The 20,965-nt window shown below is 51.4% G+C and overlaps 1 protein-coding gene across 2 annotated transcripts in view; it reads right to left on the minus strand.

The window, feature by feature from the left end:
* Positions 1-20,965, minus strand: part of LOC102450481 (carboxyl-terminal PDZ ligand of neuronal nitric oxide synthase protein) — a 73,572-nt gene that overhangs the window by 42,232 nt on the left and 10,375 nt on the right. Inside the window, exon 2 of one of the 2 annotated variants that reach the window (XM_075905419.2) lies at positions 20,579-20,650. The exons of the other annotated variant lie outside the window; for it this stretch is intronic. Within the exon in view, the coding sequence (XP_075761534.1) occupies positions 20,579-20,650 (72 nt within the window). The remainder of the gene's footprint in view (positions 1-20,578; positions 20,651-20,965) is intronic. 2 annotated transcript variants of the gene reach the window in all.

Here is a 20,965-nt window from a genome sequence, read left to right on the forward strand (position 1 = left end):
AGCGTGCTGACACGGAGGTGTCGGCTCTGAGGCGTCGGTTAACCATCCCGGGGGAGCACCACCTGGGATGGGTTTGGCTTACTAGTTAACTGGTTAACCATTCCCAACCCCAGTAGGAAGCGCTCGCCGGGCTACCCAGCAGACTCCATACCACCCAGGTGCCAGGAGGCAAACACGTCCGTTGCTGCAGACGGTGCAAGCTGAGTAGCGGCGCTAAAGAAGGGGGAATGAGGGTTACAGGAGTCGGAGCGAGAAGTCCTCTAAATCCCCATTATTTCGCAGTACAGGCTTGTCGTGTCGACGCGCGGTATGTTCTTTCAGAAGAACACTGCTGCGTAGATGTACCGAGAGTTCTTTTCCTGATCTAGCTTCAAGGATTCTCAGAAGTCCCCCTACACCAAGATGGTCGAAGAGCCCGGCCCTGGCCGGCCGGCCCGGTGGATAAGCAAAGCCCCTTTCAGAACGGGCCTGACAGAGGTGTTCATTGGATCCAGATTAGAAGGGCTCAGGCAGCTGCCTGCAAAGCCCCTGGCTCCCGGCCAGGGCTGAAAGAGCTCAGCAGCTGTGGAGAGGCAGGGCGCAGGTGGCGTTTCAGACAAGAGGTGGGTATGGCAGGAAGCGATGGTTCCCACAGGAGACGCTGGGGCCAGAGGAATGACTGTGCTTATAAGGGGAGGCGGTTTTATTGTGACGAAATAAAACTGAAGCTCTAAGGGGGGGGGGGGGTCTCCTCCACAGGCTGGGGGGACAGGCTGCCAGCACCCCCCCCCCCCCCGCCACCTCCTCCTTGCAGCAGGTGAATTCAGCCTGTTGGGGACCATCTGTACTCCTCCCAGGCCCGCCAGGAGCAAACTATTTACCCAAAAGGTAAAACAGAGCCAGGCATGTCTGCCAGGCTCAGCTCAGGCTGGCGCGGTTGCTCTTTTCCGTCTCTGAGGATGCAACGCTGGATGCTTCTGCCAGAGGAGCAGCGTTTTTGAGCAACGCCGTGTAAGGTGCCTACCTCCTTTCACAGGGGTGGTTCCTGCCTGCTCCTGAGCTGTTTCACTTCCGTTTTCAGCACCACTATGATCTCATCCTAGGACCCGTTTACAGCAGAATCACTCTCCCATGTGGACTCAGGAAGTAAGGATGTAACAGCGTTGCTAGTTCCCTGGCATGCATTAGCCTTGCCAGCAAGCTGTTAACTGGAGAGCCCAGCCGGTGGGAGCAGCTCCCTCCCCACGGCACCCCGGCTGTCAAGACCCTGAATGCAGAAGGCCAGAGGAGTCCCCTGCCTGTGGCTAAGCGGTTAAACAAATCGTTTAACAAGTTAGCTATTCTAAGTGTCTTTTAGACCCCTCGCAGGAACGCGGAGCGCGCACGACAGAACAACTTTGCTCTAGGCTCAGGGACTCCAGCAGCATGTGTCACTGCTCAGCCAGCACCGGGGGAACCAGAGCCCCTAACACATGGGCAGGGCAGAGAGGGAAGCACCTCTTTCTCAACATACGTCATACTCAGCTGAAGGGGCTGGAAGGCAAAATGTGGACCAAGAGAAGCCCCCAGGCCTTGGGTCCCGTCTCATGCTGGCATAAGGCCTGTGTTTACAAACTAAGGCCTGCAAGTCTGCGCTCCTGCCGCCCCCCACCCGGCAGTATTCGAAACAAGCATCGACACGTGGAAAGAGCGTTCTATGCCTTCACCCCACCCCCAGGGGACTGTCCCCTCGGACATTCCAGCCAAAAGATTTGTCTTGTGCAACTGAAGCGGAGGAACGAAGTACCGGGGCCGCGTGAAGCGCTGGCCGGGCAGGACGGAGGCCCAGCTTGCGTTAGCTTTTCGAAAGAGCAGTGAGTGGTTAGAGCAGTTTGACACAATTCATCTGACATTAATGCGCTCCCGGGAGGAGACGAGCTCAGTCCCGGGGGGGCCTCTCACTCCCAGCACAGAGGAAATTGCGCGTGTACGCCTTGGTTGCAAGGGGAGGTGGAGAGGCAAAGAAGCTGGCACAAGGCTGCGAGTTACGACACGGCCCAGCTGAAGTCAGGAGCCCCAGAGGGGTAAGACACGGAGCCTCAGCTAGCAGCCGGTCTCATGGATCTGGGCTCCCAGGTGCGGAGCGGTTCAGGCCTAAAAATAATCAGATAGAAAGCAAGGGCGAGACACAAGAAAACAAGGCTCATCGCATTCCCCAAGAGACAGCGTTTCAGCCTGCAAAGTGCCACGTGCCCACACCCAGAGCATAGCACATTGCTCAACCAGGAATGCCGAATGCAATGAAGGCTGGCTAAGGACTTGGCCACTGGGGAAGGGGTTAAGTGCGGGAAAAGGCATCAGTCTCTCTGCCTCCAAGCAGAGGGTTGGTGGCGATACCTCGGTGGCAAGCAGATTAGCACTTTTCCATCCAGACGCAGAATCAATTTTACGTGCACCGAGGCATGTGCGAATGTGCACCACCTAGAGATACACAAAACCGAGCTGTGGGTGCTCCGCTCATCAAACGCCATCCGGCTGAATCTCTCCCGAGCGGCTGCACAAGTGCACGGCTTACAGGGCATGCTGGTCAGAATCCAGCATTCAACGGAGAGGTACCGTCAGGGAGCGAAGCGGAGGTGCTGGGGTGCAGTCCACTGCTCACACTGCATTTCAGGCCCTGTTGGCTCCTTTCTGTTTTCATGCCAGAGTGCCCTTTGCTATCTCCAAACCAGCAAGGCCAGCAACCTTCACCAACAAGCCCACCCACCATCTGGTCTCAGTCAGATCAGGGCTGGGGGCCCACTCTGTTCTCCTGCCCGGGAATAAACAGTCTTCAGTGGCTTTTAACTCTCCTTTACGAAACACTTCCCGCCTTGAAGGCCTGGGAAGTCCAACGTAGTCTTGCACCGGATGGAAATCCCCATGGCTAGGCGCATCTTTACACACTGATGGTGCAAGAGATCAGATCTGGGGTTCCAGCTTCCAGCAGGGAGCTCGGCTGCCTTGCCAGAGTTCCCACAATGCCCACGTTACATGCACGTAACGGACATGACCCTTCCTTTAGAGAAATCTGGCTTTCCCTGCTCCCAGCACCAAAAGCATAAAAAGCCAGACTGGTAAAAGCACCATGCAAGTCCCACTGAAATCAGCGGGAGGAATTTTTCAAAACTCCCTGTCTGAATCTTCAGGCACCTAAATGCCTTTGAAAAATCTGACCCCGGGTTCCTGCGTGAGGGATTGGTTTCACGTTCGGAACAGACAAAATACCCATGGAAGCTTTCCTGGAAGTGAGGCATCTCCCCCCAGAGCCTCTAGAGCCAAGGGATATCCCTCACACTTCCCAGAAAAACCCACATGCCTCTTTCCTGGCTGAGTGCTGCACTTTTGGGGATGAGCTGGGAAGGGATTTAGAAAACTACAACAGAGATTTACCCTTAACTGAGAAGACAGTTAAGAGAGAGTTCAGACAGTTAAGGAGAGAGAAGACAGTGACTGGACAGGGTTTATCCCAAACGTGGGGCTGAAACAGGAGAGAAAAGAATGGGCTGAATTAGCTACAAGGAACAAAACGGATTCCCCCACTTGCCCCTGCTCCCCACATCTCAAATTAGCCCTGTGTATCTGCTGCCCCCTTTGCCTCATCCTCTCCCCATCTGTTCTGCTCTCCATTGCTAATCCTCAGTGGCTATTCACCCTGCATCACCCTATTTTTAAGTTTCTGAAGTGACCCTGGGCTACCCCAGAAGGAACCGGGCCAGGAGACTTCTTGTGCCCTCTCCCCCCGCCAATTGGCCTGGGGTGGGAGAGCGCGAGACGTCTTCCCCCTCCCTCCGTTGCCCCACCCCCTACAGGGAACCACCAGCTGTTTTAGAACAGCTGGCGGTTCCCTCTAGGTGCCTAGCAGGAGGAGACCAGGAGGTCATTTAGGGTCTGGGGGAGCACGCAAGTCTCTTTGCTGCCGAAGAGCATGTGGTAGCTAGAGAGACACTCCAGCACAGCCAGCGTGTCTCTCTAGCCACTGCACGCTCTTGCGGGGGCGAGATTTGCGCGCTCCCCCGCCCCCAGACCCTGTTCTCCTGCCCGGGAATAAACCTGGGGGCAGGGAGAGTGGCAGGGCAGCCGCGGGACAGATCCACTAGCTTGGTGGGCCAGATCCGGCTCACGGAGGGCCCTTTGCCCACCCCTGCCTTATGGGGAGACCACGCCTCACAGGGCGGTGAAGTGAGGCTAGGCCGAGACTGGTGCTGCCCGGGGCAGGCAGCATCATGAAACGCCCCTTCCCTGGGGCGAAGCACCCCCGTCTCAGCGCAGAAGCCCCGGGCTCTCTCTCAGCTCCCGGAGCACGGCTGGTAGCCAGTCACCAACGGTGACGGAATGAGGAAAGGGAGGGAGGGGAAGTGACTCAGGTGCTCTTGAAAACAGCCACGCGCATGCCAGATGGTCCAGCTGGCCTAAGGAAAGGCTATTTAGAGAGCGTCTAATAATCACTGCAGAAGAGGGAGGAAACTAATTTAAAGCCTTTTAGGACTCGCTGCTCCCCTGCCCAAGCATCCCCCCCTCCAGGGAGCCATTAAGAATTTTTATGGTGTAGCTTTATCAGAGTTATTTGGTCAAAACGCCTTCAGGCCTCATTGAGTGCTGAACGAAGGCAGAATGAAAAACACAAGCGTGGAACAAAGCCAGTGCGGGTGAGGAACCGTGGTTAACCACCAGGCAGCTCTGCGGTCAGAGCCCTAGCGCGCAACCCAGAAGTAAGACAGACCCATAGAGTCTAAGGGACTCTGGTCCCGGGGGACAGGTGAGGTATTGGCGCCTGAACGGAACGGACCACAGCCCCCGGGACAGGAACGGTTTTTGCATCTCCACATCAGAACTAGCCTTTCCCACGTGCAGGGCGCAGACCAACATGACCGAAACACAGCAAAGGAGGTGACAAGCAGCCAGGAGTTTGCACCAAAACTAGGGGCGTCAGAGTATAACCCATTAACCGATAAGCTGATGCTCACCGGTTAATGGTCTCGGTTACACTCAGCCGGCTCCTGGGGAGGTGGCTTTGTTGTGGCAGGCCTCCCTGTGAACCAGGCTGACAGGGACTGGCAGCCCTACTTCCAGGGGAGGTTTTGGTGCAAACTCTGCAATATAAAGCTAAGCTTTACACTGAAGATTTTCAGCGGTTACATGGTTACTCTATGACACCATTTTTAACACCCCTAACTAAAACTAGTAGCTGGCTTAGAAAAGCAAGAATTTGACATCGAGTGCAGGGGATTTAAAAACAAAAACAAAAAAACAACCCACTAACCCTCCCCCCCTTTCATTTCTACTAGCTTCTCCATAGAGGCAGATCTCCAGTTTGTGTGGTGTCTATTTTGTTCCCATCTCTGGATCACGTCAAGCTGCTGTGGAGACCACAAGCCTCGGGCAGTAATGTTTACAGAAGAAACCAGCTGGTCGGCTCAGATCTGCTCTTCGTGCTAGGGCTTCAACACTTAACAGGAAACACAGCAGAGGCATTCTCTAAGCAACCAGGCACCACCTGGTTAACCGGATTAGACTCCCAAGCACACTTATCACTTGGATTAAGATACCTTCTCATTAACGAGTTAATCGAATGTGCTTGCGCCCACTCCGGTGCTGGCTCATTACACTTTTTCCAGACAGCCAGGTAGAAAGAGATCAGATTGTTCTACACAGTATTTCATCCCTACGAACCTCTCCTCTCCAGTAATAGAATTGGTCGGAAAAGCCACTTTATTTCAAACCAGCTACAAGTCCTTGTTGAGATCTTATCTGGCAATTTTACACTGACTAAATCCAAGTGCTAGTACACAGTAAAATGACTGTACAGGTAAAACCACTTTGGTTTAGAATAAAAAAGTCTCTGCCTTGTAGCACTGCTGTTAAAGAGCTCTCTCTTACTCTGCTTGGTATTAACAGTTCAAGTTAACTTGTATCTATTTAACTGCTCCATTTATTAGCCTCGAAACTAAGCCCGGTCTAGCATGACTCCCATGCAAAACTATGTAATATCTGTTTCCATCCCCCACAATCGAGAAGCCAACCAATTTTCAGCAATCCAAGGAAGGCATTAAAAGGTCACTTGTTTTGAGACTACACATTTCATTTACTGATGCCTCCATCCATCTGTTATCAGTCACACTTAGCATCCTCTTTGAACATGCTCTAAAAACAATGGCAGCCCCAAAATCACAAGGTTGCTTTTGAAAAAAATTAGGACTGTAGCTATGGCAAAGTTGTTTTCCGATACAGAGGCCAAAGATCAGAATTAAACTGGCATCGCTATGAGCAGAACGAGTGGTCTTCAGTGGTTTCAAACTTACAAGCCTACGTGCTTAAAGAGACTCTGAGTTACTTTTCTCCACTAAAAGGTGGTGCGGTTTTGCTGCTGTTTTTTTCAGGATAGAAATTTGTAAGTGCTCCTAAGGGACAAAGAAAAACAGTATATGAAGAGACTAGTGAACCTATGCAGCAGGGACTGCTTTTCACTGGTACCCTATGCGATGCCATGATTAAATATTCCCAAAGGATAGACAGACGGTTGTATTTTATCTTGGATTCCTGATGTTGTATACAAAAGCAGTCTACTTCCCTCCCCTCCCTCATCATGATTTATGAGCTGGGAATAGTTTGTTCTCTATGAGAGCTACAAACTATGCGGCTGGGTGTAGACTTTGCATCTGCAGAATGCAAGTTTAATTAAAAGCCCTTTCTCTTTGCCTTATGACAATATGACGGTCTCTAACTAAATCTCAAGAACAGCAGCTGCATAAACTGTTCTTGCATTAGTCTGGGATACGGTCCAGTCAGATATTCCAGATGATTTCAGAGAGACCTTCTAGGTTTCTAAAACTTTTTCTGCAATCAGCTTAGAAATGAAAACGTCGCTCTAAACCTACTCAGGAAGCATATATCTGAAATACATTCAAGTCAATCAACGTGTTACCTGCTAACCAACAAGGAAGTCTTCAGCAGCAGCGTAACAAAACATGCTGGCCACTTTAAGAGCAGCTGCCTCTGCCTTGCTCACCTGTTCCTGGTGCTTGGCCTAATGGCAAGGGAATTCTGGGAGATGTAGTCCCAAGAAGGAACCTGGCTGCTTCAAGGCATGCTGGGAAAAGAGTGGCTAGAACACTATATAAAGCTGGCTTTAGCTCAGTCAAGAAAGACCAGCAGGGAGCAAGGAGTTGCTGAGAGTGCATAGGAGAGGCATGTTCCCTCAAGACAGTGGGAGGAGTAGCGAGGAGGGTGTATTAATCCCAAGGAGGCAGGCTATAACAGTGAAGGGCAGGAAGGGGCCTGTAGGAACATATTAATGGCACATGTGTTTGTTGAGAGGAATGTAGGAAATCCCACAGCTACTATGGGTGGCTAGGGGAGACCAGAGTGGGAAAAGGACTAGCAAGCTGTTAATTGGGAAAGGTGAAGAAGTTACTGACCTGAGTCCCACATGGAGGGATGGGAGGCTGAGCACACAGAGTTGAGGTCTACATGGTTAAGTAGAATCTGCTGCCCCATTGGGGTGCCATCCTGCAGGAAATGCCCATCCACACACTTGGCTGCCAGGATCCCAGCAATTCTGCTGTGACCCACCATGGTGCCACATGGGAGACTCGGGAGCTATAGATGCAACAACTGAAGAAAAACTAAACCTGGACTGAGGGATTTAAGCTGCAATTACCATTCAGTAGCCTAAAACACCAGTCACTGTATTGGCCAGGTCCCTGAAAGGCGTAGAAGATTAGCCTAATCAGATGTGACAGAACCCTTTAAACTGCATTAAATCCTGTCACTATGCATCTGATAGGACCTTGCAGGTTCCAGTGAGGTGTCACTGATGCTTTCCCTACACCCTTTGGCATGTTAGCCTGAGCGGCCCACATGGCCAGCAGACGGGTATCAGGGTCAGACCTCTTGGACAGTTCTACTGTCTACAGTAGGGACGCTCATGCTGCGGAGGAACACCCAGCTTTCCGCCAGCCAGCTCTGTGCTGTTGGCTGCCTGATTCCATGGTGCCACTTCTGCTGCCCCTGGCTGTTAGTCTGGGTGACTAATTGTCCTTTCCTAGTGCTGCCGCTTTGCTTCATTGAGCGGAATATTGATTTGGATGGAGCTCGTCCATAAGCCTGGGAGACAGAGCAGACGGCAAACACCACAGCCAGCCAAGGTGCGCTGTCCACAGGGGCCGGAGACAAAAGGCCATCAGGGAAGCATGTCAGCGCAGCTGGAGGAGAGATTATGTGGGAGGAGGAAGATAGAGCCTCCTACAAGGAGCTGATAAAGGAGCTGATCTGAACTTTTTGCTATCATCTTTGAAAAATCATGGAAGTCGGAAGAGATTCCGGAAGACTGGAAAAGGGCATCTGCCCCCTCCCCGGATTCCCGCCCCCTCCCCCTCAGGGAAACCAGCACGTGCCTGCCCCGGGGCCGAACCCCTGGCGCAGGGAAGCCCCACATGCGCTTGCCCCGGCGCCAACCCCCTGGGGCTGACTCACCCCTCCTGTGCGGTGCTGGGAGCCGATGCTCCCTCCCGCAGTACACCCGGCAGAGCACCTAGTGCACTTGCGGAATCGCCGGAAGTGGCGCTAAGCTGCAGGACGTCTGTCTATTCCCGGGAAGCCTACACTACCTCCATTTTCACTTGAGGTAGGTAGTGGGGCTTCTCGGGGGTGGGAGGGAAATGGAGGCGGGGCGGACAGGACGCCTCGCAATCGACCTGTTGGTGACCACGGGAATAGAGAGTATGCTCATTAAGTTTGCAGATGATACCAAGCCGCGAGGGGTTGCAAGTGCTTTGGAGGACAGGGCCATAATTCAAAATGATCTCGACAAACTGGAGAAATGGTCTGAGGTAAATAGGAGGAAATTTAATAAGGACAAATGCAGAGTGCTCCATTTAGGAAGGAACAATCTGTTTCACACGTACAGAAAGGGACATGACTGTCTAGGAAGGAGCACTGCAGAAAGGGATCTAGGACAGTGTTTCTCCACCTTTTTTTTTTTCCTAAAGTACCCCTTTTCAAAACAAAAAAATTGCAAGTAGCCCCAGTACCGACAGTTTTCAGATGCACAAAATTGTTTTCTACCGTTGCAACACATTTGTTTAAACAACTTAATCATAGCTGGCTGTGCGATGAAATTTTTGGGTGTAAAAAGTACAAAATTAATAAAACGCTGTAAAATTTAAAACAAAACTTCAGTTTTCTCCAAATGTCAGTTATGTTGATGTACCCGCCAGACTTCTCTCGGGTACCCATAAAGGTACTCGTACCACTGGTTGAGAAGCACTGATCTAGGGGACATAGTGGACCATAAGCTAAATAGGAGTCAAAAGTGTGATACTGTTGCAAAAAAAGCAAACATGATTCTGGGAGGCATTAACAGGAATGTTGTGAGCAAGACACAAGAAGTCATTCTTCCGCTCTACTCTGCGCTGATTAGGCCTCAGTTGGAGCGTTGTGTCCAGTTCTGGGTACCACATTTCAAGAAAGATGTGGAGAAATTGGAGAAGGTCCAGAGAAAAGTAACAAAAACGAGTAAGTCTAGAAAACATGACCTATGAGGAAAGACAAAGAAGTGGGCTTGTTTAGTTTAGAAAAAAGAGAAGATTGAGAGGGGACAGGATAGCAGTTTTCAAATATCTAAAAGGGTATCACAAGGAAGAGAGAGAAAAATTGTTCTCCTTGGCTTCTGTTGACAGGACAAGAAGCAATGGGCTTAAACTGCAGCAAGGGAGATTTAGGTTGGACATTAGGAAAAACATCTTGTCAGGGTGGTTAAACACTAGGATAAACTGCCCAGGGAGGTTGTGGAATCTCCGTCACTAGAGATATTTAAGAGCAGGTTGGACAGACACCTATCAGGGATGATCTAGAAGGTGCCTGGTTCTGCCGTGAGGGCCGGGGACAGGACTCTATGGCTTCTCAAGGTTCCTTCCAGTTCTAGTGTTCTGTGATTCTATAAGAAGTGATGGGAGACTGGAGGAGAAAAGCAATCTCAGTGAAGACAGACTCTCCCACCCAAACAGCATGTTATTATCCTAACCACCATCAAAGTGCCCGTTACCCTGATCATCTTGTCTCCCTAATGTTTGTTCCCATACTTCATTACAGAATCTTCTTCACTGAGGGGCTGAGAGCCAGGCCTTTGTTTTCAGAAGTGACCCTTCCTCATGGGACCCCCAACTGGGAACATCTTAAAAGGCCTGATCTTTAGAGAGCGGGTCTTCAGCACTTGGGTTCCTCCAAATGTCTGAAGCTGGACACACCAAAATGTGTGTCCAGCTTGGAAGAGTCAGGCCAGTGCCTAGAGTACCACACACTGTTCTTCTTACCTTTTCTGTGCAGCACCATGAAGTAAAAACTATGCGAGTTACCTTTCCCCTGGCACCTGCCATCTCTGTTCTGCTTTCCCCTGTGGAAAGGGAGACTTCCTATTTATCTGAGAGCAATTCGTTACCCAAAAGCCCCTCGTTTCCCCCACACACTCACTCTACGATGGACACAGAGCTAGGGCCCAATAAACATTCGAAAAGCTGAGTTGAACAGGAGTCTTCTGTCCCGGGCAGGGCGTGAGCCCTAGAACGGAGTCCTTTTGCTCTCACTCAAGGAAACTGGTGGTTTCCTGTTCTCATCTGTCTAGGAAACCGCACTGGCCCTCCTCTGACCTGGCTGCACCAGACACAAGCTTCTGGCAGCTGTTTCCACAAACAGGCAGCCGTGGCCTTGCCCATAGTTTAACGTGGAGCCGGGCAGAAAAACCGAACACAGCTCCGCGAGGTGCAGGTCCGTGTCTGGGCCCAACGCAAGCACTTGCCTCCTCTCCCATTACAGACCCGTGTTCTCGGCCTGCACGACCTGGCACTGTTATTTGGAATACACACAGAAGGCTACTGCAGCAGAGGTGCTGCTTTGCTTTCAACACATTCTAGGAGGTGCTACGGGAAGAGTTGGACGCCAGTGATTACCAAAGGACGCCTTCTCAGAGAAAGTGACGAGGAGTCCTGTGGCACCTTATAGACTAACTGAAGTGTAGGAGCATAAGCTTTCGTGGGCAAAGACCCACTTCGTCAGATGCATGTAGTGGGTCTTTGCCCACGAAAGCTTATGCTCCTACACTTCAGTTAGTCTATAAGGTGCCACAGGACTCCTCGTCGCTTTTGCAGATTCAGACTAACACGGCTACCCCTCTGATACTTCTCAGAGAAGAAACTTGCAGGGCCCTGGCGCCATCTATGTGGTGAACAGCACGATGGGACCCCAAGTCTTGGTTTGGGTGAAGGCCCAAATACACACACACAAGTCTGGGTTATTCTCCCCACAGAAGACAAGTAGTGGCTCTCAATAGGGATGTGAATGCGAAACTGGTTACCTGTTATCTGGTAGGCTGGGAGCTGGCAGCCCAGTGCAGGGTCGGAAGTTGGGTCCTGGGCCACTCCAGCCCAGCTGCTTCTGACCCCCCGCTAGGCTGCCAGCTTCCTCCCCCCGCCCCCACTTTTAATCAGTTAACTGTTAAACTTGACATTTAACTAATTAAACAGGATTTTCCATCCCTAGTTCTCAACATGGCCTACAAAGCATGTACTGAGGGCTCCCTGGGAGAGAGGGACGTCGTGTGGTGCCAATGCTGCTTTTCAGCCATATGCTGTGTTAGCTAAGACGGTCTCAGAGGGGTTGCTGTGTCGGTCTGTACCCGCAAAAACAACGAGTCATCCTGTGGCACCTTGGACACAAACAGATTTACTAGGGCCTAAGCTTTCGTGGGTAAAACCCACTTAGTCAGATGGATTGGAGTGGAAGTGACAGGCACAGGGGTGTCTAGACGGAAGAAGTTGCCTGTGTTAATGAAGCTAATCAAGTCAGGGTCTCTCGTGTCCCACGTCAGCAATGGCTGGAGTTGCCACGTGGGGATTTCCACCTTGTGCATGGGAAGGGAGGTGTCCACAGGGTTGCTCATACGGGCCACGCTGGCAGAGGGAGAAATGTCTCAGTGTCGGTTCATGGACCACTCACTGAGAAACACTGATCTAGAGCACTGTTTCTCAACCACTGGTACAAGTCCCCTTAGGGATACTCGAGAGAAGTCTGGGGGGGCACATCAACACAACTGATATTTGGAGAAAACTGAAGTTTTGTTTGAAGTTTTACAGCGCTTTATTATTTTTGTATTTTTTATACCCACAAATTTCAATCGCCCGCCTGGCTAGGATTAAGTTCTTTAAACAAATGTGTTGCAATGGGAGAAAAAAATTGTGAGAGAGAGAAAACCCTAGGTGATGGGGGTACTTTAATTTTTTTTAAAGGGGTACTTTTTTTTTTTTTAATATAAAGGTTGAGAAACACTGCTCTAGACCATCTCTGACAGGTGTCTGTCTAACCTGTTCTCCAGCGACAGAGATTCCGACACCTCCCTAAGTAATTTGCCCAGAGTTTAACTATCCCAACAGTTAGAACACTTTTCTTAATGTCCATCCTCAATCTTCCCGGCTGCAGTTTTAGCCCATTGCTTCTTGCCCTGTCCTCAGCGGTTACGTGGAACAACCGGTCATTCTCCTCTTTTGGGAGGTCCCAAGGAAACACCCTACAGCAGCTTCTGGCAGTGCAACACCCCAGCCAGCAACAGCGCCTGTCATGCAGCTGCACAGCCTGGTACAGGTGCAAAGGCGCCGACTGCTCCACACAAGAGAAGTTTCACACATCCAGACGGAGTGCCACGCAGCCAGCAGTGTCATTGAAATAAGGAAGCTGAGCCAGCTGAAAAGACCAATCCGGGAATCCCAGTGTCTGGGGTGCTTTTCAGGTTTCTTTTGAGCAACTAGGCTGCGAGCTGTAAACAATGCAAAGTTGGCAGGGAAACCCAGCCAAGCGCCAAGCATAACAACTCAGGGAAGAGTTTCCGGGAGCTGCAAAATGCGATGTTTGGAAGCACCCGTGCAGCAAAAAAACAAACCCCGTAGATGTGCTACTTGCCAAGCAAAAATTAAACTAAGCAGCCTCAACACTCTCAATGACAGTTTTACGGGAGTTTTACTGAAATCCTGAGACAAGTATTCCCCAAGCCCCCACCCTCACACCTGTCCAGCTCAGAACCCTGCCATTCAGTGGCTATTTGCAGGCCTGCCCAATCAAGCCATGAGAGCTGGAAGGCCAGGTTAATATTACAGGCAGGAAACTTGGCATTAAAATCCTAGAATTATTCAATACACTTGTTAAAAACATGGAAATGGAGCCAGTGCTAGCAAACAGGCAGGAATAAACCAGACTGGGTTGGAGTTACAAACACAGGAAATCCTCTCCCGCCATTCCCCCTCCTCCCCCCCAAAAAAACCACTCACCCCAAACCAATCTCGGGAATCTATTTAATAGGTCTTCTGAGGATTTATAAGTATAGGCCTGTTTCTCTGGGATTTCAATTGTTAAAGACTTAACAGCTTATTAAGCCTAGGGTTATCAGAAGGAAACAAGAGGAGAAATATGCCAGGGTGGAGGTTTGACTTTGTTTGGACATTAATAATGCACGATGGAAGCAGTGTCAGTAAAGTGCTGCCTTTGCAAATAGGAGTGGCTTTATATTAAACCTCCAATGCTGGTGTTACAGCTTCTTTCTGGATGGCAAGACAAACTTGCTTTGAACTACAATAGCCGCAGGGGTCCACGTGCCAAGTTTGGAATCTCTAGGCTAGCTGGCACAAATTCATGTCCCGGCAGAATAAATAACTAGAGACCCACACAGCTACATGGGAGTCACTGGAGGTCTGCTTTGTAAGGATGTTGCAGCTCCTATGATATATTTCGGAAGAGGAATTTGCACTTGTGCTCTTTTCTTCCTGTGGGATGCCGGAGCAGCCTCTGTCTGAGGGGAGCTTGGGCCCCCTGTGAACAGGGGATGCCGCTGTCCCATGCTGCAGCAGCTGTATCAGAGGCAGCAGGCGGGAGCTGCTCTGCAAAAGGAGCTGGCTCCCACCTGCCAGCCCACACTGCTGCCTCTGATACAGAGGCAGCAATGCAGGGTGGCAGGGGCTACCCAGGAGCGCATTGTCTGCCGGCCCTGCCCCCGGGGACTATCAAATAATCATGTAACCACTAAAATTTGATGTGGTTACATGATTATTCAATTACACAACAGCCAACATCTCGGGTTGCCAGAGGGTTTAATAAAATACCAAACACCCCTCCCCTCCCACACCTCTCCCACCCCAAAAAAAACACCAGGAAAAAAAAAAAGGGGGAGACCAAAGTTGTTGAACAATTACAAAATATATATATATATAAAAGCCCTTTAAGAAGAGGCTTTTTTGCCTGCAGCCATTTTGTTTTTCTGTTTTAGCCACAAGATAAGCCCCTGCGGAACCAGGAAAGGGGGGGAGGTTCAGGGGGCCCAGTGGGGCGTCCGAGGGGGGGAAGGCCAGGCCCGGTTGCTGAGTGTGTATTAGGGTTGCCAGGTGTCCAGTATTTTTGCCTGCTGGCAGGGGGGGAAAAAGACCAGAAAATACCGGATATTTTAGGTGTGTTGTATTTTCTGAATTTTTTTTACCAGACAGGAGGCAAAAATGCCGGACTGTCTGGGGCAATACTGGACACCCTACCAAGAGCCCTAGTACGGCACCGGAGCAGTCCAACCTGTAGTGGGATCTCAGTCTAACGTGCTCTGGCATCTCAAAGTACAAGGCGCGTTGTTGTTACCAGACATATTTGGTAGCATTCAGAGACTCCACAAGCTACTGTCATGGGGCTACGCCCTTCGCACAGCTGGGCTCCACCGTGCTGTCACATTTATGCCCACCCCTAACCCATGGAGAATGCGCGGCAATGTTCTTTCAGCCTGAACTCTCACTGCCAGGAGAAGGGCCAAGAGCTATTTCCTAGGCCAGAACCACATGGAGTGCCACGGACTGTAGCAGAAGAGGAGGAGATGCTGCTTTTCCCCTTCCTGCCCTCCACAGGCACGGTCCCCGGCGGACAGGAAGGCTCCCCTTGCACACCCTAGGCCCCAGGAGCTCTGAACTAGCATTCCCTCAATTCCAATACCCCAAACAGCTTCCCCACAGCTACCGTCTGACAAACAGCAGGCCCCGCTCTGCCCTCAGGCCTGTGGGATAGTCCCATGGACTTCAGTGACAGCCAGCCACGGGCACAAGGGCCAAACCTTATGCCTGGGCCGCTGTGTAACTGCTCTGTGCCGGTAGGAGCGAGCTCTCCTGCCGGGATAGTTAAACCACCCCTTCACTGACACTTAGCGATGACATGTATGTCGGTCCGAGTCGGGGGGGGGGTGGCATTTGCTGGGGCAGACAACGCCTTAGCCCTGGGGTGCCTGAGGTAGGGTTGCCAGGTGTCCGGTATTCGCACTCTTTGTCCGGTTTAAAAAAAGAGAATACCGGACATGTGCAATGTCCAGTATTCTCTGATTTTTCCGGCTGCGCACCGGACTGAAGCCTGGCGTGGGTGGGGGGAGCGGCTGGAAGGCGGGGCCACGATCAGCGCGGGGGGGCGGGGCAGGGGGGAGTGGCTGGGAGTCCCGCCTGGCTTCTACGCAATCACAGGCTCCCAGCACCGATCGCGGCCCCGCCTCCCAGCTGGGACTCCCAGGCTGGGAGGCAGGACCGCGATCGCTGCTCTTGGCGCATCAGAAGCCTAGCAGGGGCGGGGGGTGGCTGGGAGTCCCAGCCACTCCCCCCACGTCTGACGTACCCAGAGACCATCTGGCAACCCTAGCCTGAGGTAATGGACCAAAATGCCTGCAGCTATTTTGTGACGCTAAGTCACCCTTTCTCTGCAGTGTCCCCCATAGACACCCTCTCTCCTGGACTGACTCTGGAGCCGCACCAGATTCTGAGCGAGCGGCAGGTAGAACCAGATGTGCTTGTCAGTCAATCCTACTTCAGGTCCTACTTATTATTCAGGAACTAACCAAATTCCATCACCTTCTTTGTCAGCATCGGGGGGGGGGGGGGTATTAGCTTGAACCCAGAGGATCATAAAAACCTGGCAACTGTACGCAGCTAATAATCCAGAGTGAGGATTAGGACACTTTAAAATGCGTGATTAGCATTGCATAATGAAAAGCTAAAGCGGAGAGAACGAAGCACCCCCCACCCCACCTACTGTATTTGCAGGAGGCTCCTCTAATTGAGGAAATATGATCTGCAACCAGGTTTTTCAGTTTGTCTTGCAAATCTAATTCCATGAGAACAAACAAAAGGAAAGTCAGTAACTCTAGGACAGGATCTATTCAGGGTGAAAGACAGATTTCATTTTTACCCCGTACTGTGGCATAAAAAGCCTGCGCCTCAAAACAACAGCGTATACTTTGAGCAAACCAGGGTTAAAGTCATGAATGAGATTCTCAGCCATAAACCTTGAGTGGTTGCTAACTGACTTATTGTGCCCAACTCAGTGTGTATCCTAAATTCTACAGACAGCCTGGTCTGTGGAGCTGGCAGAGAATACCAATGGCTTAGCGTCACGGGCGCTGTCTACACTGGGAAGATTTGACCTCCCATTTCTGCCTTTCATTGTCCACGCTGCATGGACACATGGCTAGCAACCTGACATCGGAGCAAAGCATTGTGGGTTAGCATCCCAGAGGGCAGTGTTGTGGGAAAGCAGATCTGATCCTTGCGCTTCTTAGGATTCCCTTACAACTCTGAACTCTCCGTGCTGAGGGATGTCAAAGTCTCTCCAGCCTTCGCCCTGCAGTAGCAGTCGGCCTGCCGCTGTTTCTAGCAGGGCAGAACAGGAGCATGCCAACGATTTGCTCTTTTTGTTTGTCCCCAATCGGAGCAGCTCACTCAATTATCGGATACTTCCTGGAGCTATTCAAGGGGAGAGGCGCATGCCTGCAGGGCAGCAGAGATCACCAAACTCTAAGCACAGCCATCAGGGAAGGCATTGGGGGATGCTGGTAGAAGCAAAACAAACAGCAGAGTCCACACTGGTTCTTTGTCGACAATAAAGGAAGGGGCGGGGGTAATCCCAAAAGTCTCTCAGGGCTGGAAGATTTTTTGTCACCAAAACTGGGTGTTTTTCCCCTTGACAAAAATTGCATTGTCATGTGTACGTTCTCACTGTTCTAGCAACAAAAGGCAGTTGATGGCAGCGTAGACAAGGCCTCACATATGTCACCTGCATGAATCTGCAGCAGCCACACGCAGAATGTAGCATGGTATAAGGAGGCCTCAAGGAGGGGAGATTTGTAGAGCAGCCAGATGCAAGAGTTACAGTCTCCCTCTTTCTACATCTCCTGTGCAACTCGAGCTGGGATGACGCCACTGAGTTTGGGGTGATGAGTAGCTTGTTATTTTTTTCCCCCATAGCAAGCTAGCTTTTTGCCCCTGGCTGGAGAGCCAGGATTAGCCATAGATTTGCAGAACGAATGACTGGACTAACCGGCTCTGCCAGAGCCTGGCAAAAGAAAAAGGCCGAGGCTGGCTGATTCAGGAGATTGGCGCACTCAGCTGTTTATCGAGGATCACTGGTGCCAATCCAGGGTGGCAACCGCTTACATGAGTGATTTTGCAGCCTCTGTTCAGAGTCACTGGGCAAGCACCCACATCCCAGCTGGCTCACTCTGTTGCCCCTTGGTCGAAGTGCCCTCTCCCCTAGAGGTGGCCCCTTCACAGGGCAGGCACATGGGACAGCCTAAGGAACCCCGACTTATGGCAAGACACCACAAGCACTAGTTTGGTATATGCCTATTTTTCCTTACTAGCCTCTGACAACCCAGATGCCCTGTCTGCATGGATTGCAACCTGTCAAGGGCTGGGCAGGATATCTTAGGCCGTGTCTACACAGAGAGACGGTCAAATTTATTAAGATCGACTTTTTAGCATCTGATTTTGTAAAGTCGAAGGGGCATGTCCCAACTGTGCGCAAGAAATCAACGTAGTTTGAAGTAGCGCATCCCCGGTTGGATGGCTACCGTCACCTCTGAGAGTGATGCACTGGAGGTAGCTGTCCCACCGTGCCTGCGCCCCTTTGCATTGTGGGTTATGCATCGTTTATTTTAATAAACGTGTAAATGCCACAATTCTTAGCGGTTACACGATGCTCCCTGAGGCCGGGCCAGCAGCCAGCGGCTCCTAGCTCTACTCTCAGGGAGCCCCCATCACCCTGCGCTGCTTCCTCTGAATCAGAGGCAGCAGCATGGGGCAGCAACAGCACCTGTTTGCAGGGATCCAAGCTCCCGGTGAAAACTGCTCCAGCATCCCATGGAGCAGCCTCTTTCCCCAGGGTGCCCCTGACACTGGCATTCCAGGAGACAGCCATTTAAAGCATAACAGTCACAAACAGCCTGTCGCTGTACGACGGTTCCTGCCAACAGGACAGCTGCACTAGCAGGAGAGCTAACGAACTCAGGTTCAGGCAAGACTTCTGCAGGCAAGGCAGCAGTTAGTAGCCACTTCCTTTCTTCAGCGATCCCATGCTGCCTGTGCACGGGTATCCTCCTCAAACCCCCCGTTCCTTACTTGCTAGCAAGAGATCAGCGCTCTGCCGAACAGTTAACTAGCAGCAGTCACTGCTCCACACTAGGTTAATCACAGGCTACGTCTTCACTGAGAGTTCTTCTTGCAGAAAATAGGCTAGTAAGGGACTCATTAGCATGAATCGTGATCTCATTAGCATATTTTCTGCCGTTTATTTTTTCCCCACAAGGGGTTACGATGCAAAAAGAAGCAGTGTGGATGGGGGGAATTTTTTGCGTAAAAACCCGTGAGGCATACGGATCTTGCGCAAAACGGTGTTTTTTGGGGGGGAAAAAATCCACACGGCACAAAAAGAAATGGCAGAAAATATGCTAATGAGATCGTGACTCATGCTAAGTCCCTCATTAGCATATTTTCTGCCAGAAGAACTCACGGTGAAGACGAAGCCTTAGTGACTACATGCACCACTTCTTGCTGCCTCTGTATCAGAGGCAGCGGTGGAGGGTGGGGGCTGGGGGAAACGGGAGCCGGTGCCTGTAAGGAAGTGGCTTTAAGCAGGCTCCCCATGAGCACAGGATCTGTCTGCCCCCCCGCCATCCCCGCACTGCTGCTTCCAATAGAGAGGCAGCAGCACGGAGAGTGAAGGGGGCAGGCTGGAGCTAATACACGCGGGGAGTCGGCTTTTGGCTCTCCGCCCGTGCCAGCTCCGCGGACCCACCTGTCGCCCTCCCCCGCCCACTTTGCTGCCTCCTACAGCCGGTTCCCTCCCAGCACCAGCTCCACAGTGCTGCCTGTCGTTCCCCTCCCCATGCAGTTACACAACCGTTCAATTACACGCCCTCTAACATCCCTGCCCCACACAGCTAAGACCTGCCTGCTGTACAGCACCCACCCAGGCCAAAGGGGAAGCCCTGCCTTCCAGCTGCAAAATGAGGTTAAACCGCCCCGCTCCAGAATAACCGCTTTAATATGCAGTGAGAGAAAACCGCAACTCAGTTCCTGGTTTCGCCCGTTGCAGAGGGGCCTGGTGAAAAGCTTCCCCAAACCTCCGCGCTTGTTGCTTTCACGTTGCCAGAATCCCCCGATGGATGTTAAGCCATCCAGAATGCCCATCGCAGGTGCTACATCAGCAGCTGGGACCAGGAATTAAACCTCTTGGGTTTATTTTGAACAAATAGTCCCTCCGCGATCAGAAACAAGCTCCCCCCCTTTTTTTTTTGCAAGGCAATTTTAAATCTGACAGGCCACACATGAGGCAGCCCAATGGATGCTACTGTTCACCACAGCATCTGAGCTGTCCCCACCTCATCACCAGCCCCTCTCCGTTGCCTCTTGGCTATTCCCTTCTACTTTCAAGACACATAGTCTGGCCATGTAGATTGCCACTGTGCTGTGCCCTTTACGACAGGAGGTATGTTAATAGTCTCTGGGCAGGAGGCAGGGAATCTCATTTCTGCACTTGGCTGGAGATGAATAAATCAACTCTCCAGCTGGCTACAGGCAAAGCTTTAAAAAAAGAAAAAAAAAAGCCATTTTAAATGAAATTAGATTTTTAAACACCGGCAGAAAACCAGGATAATCCCTTTTGAAGACTTCAAAGGCGCAAGCCCAGCACTACTTCGGCTGAAGTTTGAGACGTTTATGAACAGCCTCTGAATTAATTAAAAAGCCCCCCAAGTACTTCAGACGGGTAAGAACAGAACAAACATGGGGACTGGCAGAGCAGCCTCCGGTGCAGCTAGTGGAAGGAGGCTTTGAGAAAGTAAACCCGCACCCGAGATATTTCATAACCAGACAGGTGGGAAATTTTCGTGCCTAATCACAAGGCCATCTGAAGAGTAAGAGGGGAGAGGAGGAGAAGTGGAATCTCACCAAGCCTCTGTTAAAATAACTTGCAAAGGGAACCCAGGGGGTAGGTGTGAAGCCATTACATAACGCGGTGGAGGCAGAGCTGGTTTCTTCTCTCTGCTCTGGAGAGGAGATTTGGGGAAGAGCTGGATCTAGTCCTTGTACGGCTGAGGAGCGTGGCTACCAAGCTACTCAAGAAAAGCAGACAGACTGTTCACATGCCAGCGGTAACAAGCAGCGGGGCTGGGGAAGGGGCGCACAGAGCCATGACACTGGCATACTTCCATTCAAGGGTCAGCAGAGATACCCGGACTCCCAGCCAGACTCACCCGAATCCTTCTCATGGCTGCTACGATCTCCACACGGCTGTTGGGTCTCGGCACATCCAGGCTGCCGATGTACTGAAAGAAGAGAAGAGCGGTGAGACGGCCTTCGGAAACAACTGCCGCAAAGGCAGTGCAGTGGCTTCAAAACGAACCGCGTCTTTGGCTGAAAACGAGCCCACGAGAGACTGGGCAGCTGGACACCTCAAATGCATGGCAGACGTGTCTGTCAGCCCCTAGAAGGATCCGTGGCAGGCATCAATTAGGGATGCAAAAGGTTAACTCTTCAATCGGTTTCCCGGTAAGCACACTGGGAAGCATTAGGCTTATCGGGTAACTGGTCTCACAGCTAACCACGGCAGGCTGGAGCTGCCCCGGCGGAGCGCAGCTGGC

This window comes from Pelodiscus sinensis, chromosome 23 (assembly GCF_052426305.1).
Source record: "Pelodiscus sinensis isolate ZL-2025 chromosome 23, ASM5242630v1, whole genome shotgun sequence".
Lineage (NCBI taxonomy): Eukaryota > Metazoa > Chordata > Testudines > Trionychidae > Pelodiscus > Pelodiscus sinensis.